This window comes from Zea mays, chromosome 5 (genome assembly GCF_902167145.1).
Source record: "Zea mays cultivar B73 chromosome 5, Zm-B73-REFERENCE-NAM-5.0, whole genome shotgun sequence".
Classification (NCBI taxonomy): domain Eukaryota; kingdom Viridiplantae; phylum Streptophyta; class Magnoliopsida; order Poales; family Poaceae; genus Zea; species Zea mays.
In genome coordinates, this window is record NC_050100.1 from 54,392,305 (window position 1) to 54,401,259 (window position 8,955).

The window sequence follows — 8,955 nt, forward strand, 5'->3', positions numbered from 1 at the left end:
CGTCCGTTTGCCCGGAATCGGCGCGTTGCGGGGAGACGGCGCTCGTCTTCGTCTCAAGCGCGGGGTCGATGCCAGGTGCGCCCCCCGTTGGGGTGCTGGCGCCGTCGACTCGCTCGACAGCCGACGAGGCGCTGCCTTCTGCTTGGCCTTGGTTCTCCCGCCTCCTCCTCCGTCGGCGGGGGAGAGGACGGGGTGAGCTCGAATATGGTTCTTCCACCACGAGGGGAAGACGTCGTCGATTCCACCGCCGGCGGGCGGGCTGTCGGCCGCCATTGTCGCTGTCGCACGGCGGTGGAAGGAGTATCATGTCGTAGCTGCCGTCGAGGGACACGAACTCAAGACTCTCGAAACGGAGCACCGTCCCGGGTTGGAGAGGTTGCTGGAGACTGCCCATCTGGAGCTTGACGGGAAGCTATTCGTCAACACGCAGCAGGCCCCTACCTGGCGCGCCAACTGTCGGCGTTTCGAGACCGGGGGGTCCCTAAGCCGACGAGTGAATGTCGTCGCGTGCCCTAGCCTAGATGGGTCGACGCGAGGCCGAGCGCGAAGGGGGGAAGTGTGGTGGCCGGAGACCGGCGTGAGAGAGGTGGGAATCCCGCGGCCTTCGTGTTCGTCCCGCGCCCAGGTCGGGTGCGCTTGCAGTAGGGGGTTACAAGCGTCCACGCGGGAGAGGGAGCGAGCGGCTTCAAGCGAGCGCCTGTCTCGTCCTCGTCCCCGCGCGGCCAACCTTCTCTAAGAGGGCCCTGGTCCTTCCTTTTATAGGCGTAAGGAGAGGATCCAGGTGTACAATGGGGGGTGTAGCAGAGTGCTACGTGTCTAGCGGAGGAGAGCTAGCGCCCTAAGTACATGTCGTTATGGCAGCCGGAGAGATTTTGGCACCCAGCTGGTGTGATGTCGTGGCCGTCGGAGGAGTGCCGGAGCCTGGTGGAGGGACAGCTATCGGAGCTGTTGAGTCCTTGCTGACGTCCTCTTGCTTCCGTAAGGGGGCTGAGAGCCGCCGTCGTCACAGAGTATGCGGGGCGCCATCATTGCCTATCTCGCGAAGCGAGCCAGATGGGACGCCGGTCTTGTTCCCGTGGCCCGAGTCAGCTCGGGGTAGGTTGATGATGGCGCCTCCTGTTGATGTGGCTGGTCTGCGCCCTAGGTTGGGTGACGCATAAGCTCCTCCAAAGCCGAGGTCGAGTCTGTCTTCCGTGGCCGAGGTCAAGTCCGAGCCCCTGGGTCGGGTGAGGCGAAGACCGACGGCAGAGGCCGGGGCGGAGTCCGAGCCCCGGGGGTCGGGCGGAGCGGAGTTCGTCGTCTTTTGGGACTTAGCCCGAGTCCGAGCCCTGGGTCGGGCGGAGCGGAGTTCGCCGTCTTCCGGGACTTAGCCCGAGTCTGAGCCCTGGGTCGGGCAGAGCGGAGTTCGCCGTCTTCCGGGGCTTAGCCCGAGTCCGAGCCCTGGGTCGGGCGGAGCGGAGTTCGCCGTCTTCCGGGGCTTAGCCCGAGTCCGAGCCCTGGGTCGGGCAGAGCGGAGTTCACCGTCTTCCGGGGCTTAGCCTGAGTCCGAGCCCTGGGTCGGGCGGAGCGGAGTTTCCTATGGCGCCTGCGGCCAGGCCTGACTGCCTGTCAGCCTCACTCTGTCAAGTGGCACCGCAGTCGGAGCGGCGCAGGCGGCGCTATCTTTCTGTCAGACCGGTCAGTGGGGCGGCGAAGTGACGGCAGTCACTTCGGCTCTGTCGGCTGAGGGGCGCGTGTCAAGATAAAGGTGTCAGGCCACCTTTGCATTAAATGCTCCTGCGATTTGGTCGGTCGGTGCGGCGATTTGGTCAGGGTTGCTTCTTGGCGAAGACAGGGCCTCAGGCGAGCCGGAAATATGTTCGTCGCTGGAGGGGGGCCTCAGGCGAGACGGAGGTCCTTCGGGGTCGGCTGACCTTGTCCGAGGCTAGGCTCGGGCGAGGCGTGATCGAGTCCCTCGAATGGACTGATCCCTGACTTAATCGCACCCATCAGGCCTTTGCAGCTTTATGCTGATGGGGGTTACCAGCTGAGAATTAGGAGCCTTGAGGGTACCCCTAATTATGGTCCCCGACACCAAGCTACAAAGGGTTGTGTTGCATTGAAGACCACAACATAAGGGCATGCCTTGAAGCCATCAGAGTAACTCATATGATTTGAGATGGTTCAAGTCATAAGGCTCAAGATCCTAGTTCAAGTGAAGGTTCTTGTTGGCCCATCTATGAGTTCCAACACAATCCAAGGTTCTATTTATCAATTCCTTTACTTTCTTGCCCTAGGAGTAGCAGTAGCTTAGCATAGATTACTTTTCCCACTCCAATCTTCACCCTTTTCAGCTCGACGTCGTGTCTAGGCATCTTGGGTGGCCTACGACGCCATGACAACCCTAAGATCTATCCTCATTGACGGGGTCCCTCTCAGAGGGCGAGATCTAGGTTCCTGTGAGGAAGAAGAAGACTTTATGCCATCATGGACTGTCCGGGCCCAAAACACGACCGTCCAGAAGCACGCAAAGAAGGAGCACTTCGTGCAGTGAGGTCGAGGACCGTCCGACCCTACATTGCGAACCGTCTGTGCTCCCGCAAAGAGCATCATTAGATGGTTTATTCTAGTGTTTGGTACCAAATCAACCCCAACGCCGGGTCATGAGTGGGGCTCAGGCATAGGGCTCGTAGATCATGAGTGGGAGGAGAACCGGCTTCTTCTCATGTTGTGGCTCGTTGTCAGGCGCAGTTAATGCGATGTGCACGGTATTGGCGACGAGAGCAGTCCGACAGTCACACGGATTCTGCTCGAGTGGTTCCCTAGCAGTTCGTCTGACCCCCTACCTGGCTCCGCCTCGTCCGACCCCCTAGCTCGATGCATAAGGGTTATTGGGGACGAATTTATCTGGGCAGACCTATCTCCATCCTCCCTCTAACTCGTGCCCCCCCGGGGGCCCGGGGATCTGATCTCTGACAGTTCTAACTTGGAGATTGTGTAGTTCACTGATTCTCCGGGCCTTGCGCGAGATAGGCTCGTCTGATTAATTACATCCATAGAGCAAAATTTGTAGAACACCTCTGTTTAAGCTACGCATAGTGGTCGTCGTGTCTATAGGATGAGTGCAAGGTGTATGATGTGAGTGGCTTTAGAATTTCCAAAACTCAATCATGATCATGCCATTGTCACGTTGATTGGTAAACGAGATGATGTTGATGAAGGGGGTGACTTTGGTCTCGTTGGTGTCTAGTCATGTGTCCGCCAGTCTTTATCAGCTCAAACAGATGTGTTGCCTTCGTCTCATCAGTGCCCAACAAGGATGTGTTCGGTCTTGTTTACACCAGATGTATAAGTAGAATAATAATGATAAGCTTCGCTAATAACCGGGCATCATATGCGAGTGGATAGCTTCTTCAGCTAATCATGAGTGCCAAAAAGATCCTCGACCGTGACATTGACATAATTATAATTGGAACACACAACATCAGATTTTTAGATTAATTTGGAATAATCATTGGATTATTAGATTAATCGGAGTGCATATCACATCATCAGATTTTAATTATTAGATTAATCTGTCCAGTATAACTATCAGATCTTAATTGTTGGATTAATCTAGTATGTATCATCGGATTATCAAATCAATTATGTATAACTATCGGATATTAATTATTAGATTAATTCGGTTAATCTAATATAGCCATCGAATCTTAATTATTAGATTAATCCAATATGCAACATCGAATTATCAAATCAATTGAGTATAACCATAGGATCTTGTTTGGTGCGTTTACGGCGGCGGTATTTCGTTGCATGCTTGAGAATAGCGGATCAAATAGATAAACGCGGCTGCATGCACGTATACGGAAGGCCTCCACACGGTCAGGATAAGTATTACCATGGCTGCATACATGTCCATGTATATCCGGATGTTAAAAGATCAATATTTAAATGCCTTGGTGTGAACAAAACGTGTTTTTAATGAATTAGAAAAAAGGGAATTGTTGTCATCGTGAAATTAAAAGAAAAAAAGTGACTTGGACATTTCCGTCCACATGAATGAGTAACTCGATTAAAAAATTTAGACCAAAATTAACTTTATCTAACTCGATACTCACTTTTAATATTATTTGGCCATCCAACAGAAATAAAGAACTGTATAGCATCTATTTCTAGCACTCCACAAACTTGATGTTGGATGCCACACGCGTATGTCCAGCCTGCTAAGCAGAGAGCTGCTTCATTCGGTAGCAGGGAACCCATCTGTGACTTCAAAGCACAACCACCTGTCATCACGTTGTATGCACTGTCTGTAAAATGCATGGAAGGAAAATGAATTATATCATCATATACTAGTCGGTTGCCCGTACGTTGCGACGGCTTACAATAATACCCACGTAAACTATCCATCAAAAAAATTCAAGATTTTTTATTGACTGTCTCCGCTCTCTGCATAATATATTTTTTTGATTTGGCTAACTGATATTATTGTTTACTCCATGCAAATTTGTCTTGGTACAACACGACTAATGAAGTGAGCGATTAGAAGAGAGTTCACAACGATTGACTGAATGAACAAAGATTATAAAATGGCATAATTCCATCATACAGAGATCAAATAAGAGAAAGTTTGTGAGATCAAGTTTCTAAAATAAGTCCCATTAAGTCAAACTTATAAAAAAGATAGATCAAAATATGGAGTGATTAATAAAGTCGGGCATTAATAAAAACTGGATGCACTCCATATAAATTATGCTACTTCGTAGCAATTACTAACGTTTAAAACCAACAAATAACCTTTCATTTTGCTGTTAGTGTGACAAATCATTGCTGCTCCATCCAATTCAGCAACCTCAAACATCATGTAGTCCATTACGCCAATGTGGTCTCAGAAACGACCTAATGCTTGCAAGAGCCAAGAACGTTATTCCGTGCTTGGGTTGTAGCCTCGACTCGTAGTGCTGGCCCGACACGATTATTTTTTTATTTTACAAAAAACGTATTATCTATAAGTTTGCAAATTTGTCTTGGTACAACACGACCAATGAAGTGAGCGATTAGAAAAGAGTTCACAACGTTTGACTGAATGAACAGAGATTATAAAATTGCATAATTCCATCATACAGAGATTAAATAAGAGAAAGTTTGTGAGATCAAGTTTCTAAAATAAGTCCCATTAAGTCAAACTTATAAAAAAGATAGATCAAAATATGGAGTGATTAATAAAGTCAGTCATTAATAAAAACTGGATATGCTCCATATAAATTATGCTACTTCGTAGCAATTACTAACGTTTAAAACCAACAAATAACGTTTCATTTTGTTGTTAGTGTGACAAATCATTGCTGCTCCATCCAATTCAGCAACCTCAAACACCATGTAGTCCATTGCGCCAATGTGGTCTCAGAAACGACCTAATGCTTACAAGAGCCAAGAACGTTATACCGTGCTTGGGCTGTAACCTCGACCCGTAGTGCTGGCCCGACACGATTATATTTTTATTTTACAAAAAAACCGTATTATCTATATACAATTTATATTCAATATTAAAAATATCTTAGCGTGATGTTCTACTGGTTAGACAGTTTCACCCAGTGTCTCTCGTCCTTCTTCCATCAGGGCATGGGTTCGAACCTCACCTCTTGCACCGTTTTTTAACATTTTACGCTGATTTAATTAAATGGATCGACGGGCTAACGGGCTGGCCCGACACAGTTAACAGGCCAGCATGACGTGCCTATGTCATAGTTGTGGCCCGCGTGCATCTAGCCCGTGCCGGGCGTCGTTACGCTGATTTAATTAAATGGATCGACGGGCTGTCCCGACACAGTTAGCAGGCCGGCATGACGTGTCTGTGCCATAGTTGTGGCTCGCGTGCATCTAGCCCGTTTCGGGCGTCGTTTGGCATATATAAACGTGCAACAGATTAATTTGAAATAGATGTGAGTGGTTATTTGTAAAAATATGACGCATGACGACCGTTGAAACTGGTGCTTTATATATAGTATAGATACATGTTAGTCTTGTTCAAAGCATCGCTTAAGCATATATATGTAGATTGAAACTATTTCCTTATTGACAAGATTCAAGCTTTAGATTCTTAGACCAAAATAATGACGGATATATAGTTTATGCAAATTCGATATACCACTACACCAAAATCATACACTTCCTACGGTTTTTTAACTTCCTACAGCTTTTATATAAAACCGTAGGAAATAAATAACTTCCGAGAGGCAACTGATACCTCTAGGAAATAAACATAACTTCCTACAGTTTTTTATAAAAGCTGTCGGAAGTTACAAAACCGTAGGAACTTAACTAACTTCCTACGGCTGGCTCTAGGAAGTTAGGTTTCATCCGTTCACAAGCCAATAGAATAGCTAACTTCCTACGGCTGGCTCTAGGAAGTTAGCTGCCCAAATAACTTCCTACGGCCTCCTCTAGGAAGTTAGCTTTTAGCTGTTGACCAGTAAACCAAAAATATAACTTCCTACGGCTGGCTGTAGGAAGTTAGCTGCTTACCTAACTTCCTACGGTTTTACTCTAGGAAGTTAGGATTCATCTGTTGACCGGTCAAACGAAAATCTAACTTCCTACAGCCGGCTGTAGGAAGTTAATTAACTTCCTAGAGCAAAGAATAAACCCTAGGAAGTTGCCTAACTTCCTACGGCTTTACTCTAGGAAGTTATGGTTTTAGCTTTTACCTCCCTCTTCTCTCACCTTTCACAAAATATCTTCTCTCACAGTCAGACGCTAGGTAATAAGCCGTAGGAAGTTAGCCAGCTAACTTCCTAGTGGCTGCAGTAAGCCGTAGGAAGGTAGCCAGATAACTTCCTAGGGGCTACAGTAAGCCGTAGGAAGTTAGTCAGCTGACGGCGCTGACGGCGTGAAACTACTAACTTCCGAGAATCTACTAACTTCCGAGAGGTTTATTAAGCCGTAGGAAGTTAGGTAACTTCCTAGAGCCCTCTAGGAAGTTAAGTTAACTTCCGACAAAAAATTTTCGAGAGCCAAACTTCCGACGGGATGGCTTAACTTCCGAGAGTTTCGCTAACTTCCTAGAGTTTAGACCTAACTTCCTAGGGTTTAGGCTCTAGGAAGTTTACTATTTTGGTGTAGTGTACATGGTTAGATATATATTATAAGCAATGGTCCATGGATATGCTAGCTCGAACAATTTAGACCAAAACATGGCTAGCTTATTTGAATTTGTATATGTAGATATATATACATGAAATAAAGTCAAACAAGAAATAACAATCCAAGAATTCAAAGCTAAGCATAATGCATACGTACCTCGTGACATCTTTCCAGGTGCGCGGCTGTAGCCCTGGCATAAGCCCTTGAAGGATGTCGGTCATAAGTTTGTCACGTTGTTGTACTGTCACAAACTTAGGTTCCGTGCCTACGGGAACCTTCGTCCGTGTCCTACCGGCGGCGATCTCGATCGCGACATCGGAGAGGCGGCCCACGGCGTCAACACGCACCTCATCAGCATAGCAGCATCGCCACTCGAACACCACCAGCTTGGGTGCGCGTAAGCGGAACAAAGAGTATTTGGTGAACAAGGCAGTGTCGTGCCCGACGCACATGAATATGAGCCGCTCCGATGGCGATTCAGTATAGCTACACCCCCGGCATGACATGCGGAGAGTCCTCAGGTCATCGGCGAGCACGGTGATGGCGGCTTTGGTGTCATCCGTGCTCACGCTGACCTCAGTGAAGCGGAGGTGTTTGAGGCGAGGCATGGTGTCCGACGAGATGGTCATACTGGCAGCAAGGGTGCAGTTGCCGATGTGCAGGTCCTCCAGCGACGGGAACAGGGTGACGGCGAGCGGGAAGTCCTCGCGAACCACCAGCCCAAACAGCGTAAGGGACCGAAGGGCGTTGACGCCGGGGCCGTGGATGCGCGGCGGCCTCACGGCAATGCAGAACGGCTGCACCTCCAACTCGACCGTAGCCGGCGGCAGCTCGACGGACCAGTCGCCGGCTTCGTCCGCGGAGGAGAAGGAGAAGGACTCGGCGCCAATGTGGGGGACGAGCTCCAGCTTCGTGGCGTTGGCGAGCGCGATGAACTCGTCTACGTACCGGCATTCCATGGCCACGTCCTTTCTGTAGACCAGACGAAGATTCTTGATAGTGTAGTCTGCTGCTGTGCCGTGGCACCGGCGGCGGAGCGTCCGCGCCATGCTCTGGACGCGCTCCTCGCTCGGCGTTTCCATGGACGGCTCCTTGTGCACAGGCAACGACAAGCAGAAGGTCAGGTTTGGGAGTTGTTGGGAGAGGAGGCGCTGCCACGATGTTGAAACCGAAACCGTTCTCATGAGAGTCGGGTAAGGGCACAGGGAGAGGATGTGGACGAGAACGTCGTCCGGCAGCTTGCTGATATGGTCCTCCTCCGCCGCCGCCGTCGTTTGGTTCTCCATTGTAATTTTGATCGTTTGGTGTTTTGGGGAACTTAGATCCGGTCGATCAGGTGGACGGATAAGAGTGAAAGGAAATATGAACGTGGCTACCACAGGTTCGTGTTAATATAGGCTAAATCGCCTCTGTCGGTTACAATCTAATCTAGCGAATTAAGCGGCGCCGGATTGCTGCAGCCTGCAGGGGCGCATGCATATCGGGCCTTTTCGAAAAAAAAGGAAAAAAGTAGCATATTTGTTAGAAACCAGTACCATATATACCCATACGTGTGCACATAATTAAATTTAATAATATAAAATATAAATTTAATACATCATATATTAAACAGACAAGAACAAATATTATGTTTTATCTTAGCCAAAAGGGCAAGAAAAAATATAAGTTGAAAAAAACCCTTTTTAATAGCTCGTTCTCTCGCATGTCATCCTTCAGCTAGATAGATGGTACTGTGCAGGGTTAGTCCTGAGTGGGGCTGGGATGGACGACCGCCCCGGCCCCCCGAAGTCAAGGAGGGCCAAGTATGTATATACGTATAGCACATGTATGGTT

General features: G+C 48.7%; 1 protein-coding gene across 1 annotated transcript; it reads right to left on the reverse strand.

Moving 5' to 3' along the window:
- Positions 1–3,941: 3,941 nt before the first annotated feature.
- LOC100282818 (uncharacterized) lies at positions 3,942–8,460 on the reverse strand. The gene is made up of 2 exons (NM_001155724.2): positions 7,279–8,460; positions 3,942–4,289 (listed from the first exon to the last, which is right to left on the reverse strand). The coding sequence occupies exons 1-2, from the start codon at positions 8,406–8,408 to the stop codon at positions 4,220–4,222; spliced, it is 1,200 nt and encodes a 399-aa protein (NP_001149196.2). The 5' UTR covers positions 8,409–8,460; the 3' UTR covers positions 3,942–4,219.
- Between the last annotated feature and the right edge of the window lie 495 nt (positions 8,461–8,955).

Excerpts from the sequence above, each read along its gene's own strand:
- LOC100282818 (NM_001155724.2), bottom strand. The coding sequence starts at position 8,408 with ATGGAGAACCAAACGACGGCGGCGGCGGAGGAGGACCATATCAGCAAG. Across the intron at positions 4,290-7,278 it reads ACCTGGAAAGATGTCACGAG|ACAGTGCATACAACGTGATG; the intron begins GTACGTATGCAT and ends TGCATTTTACAG.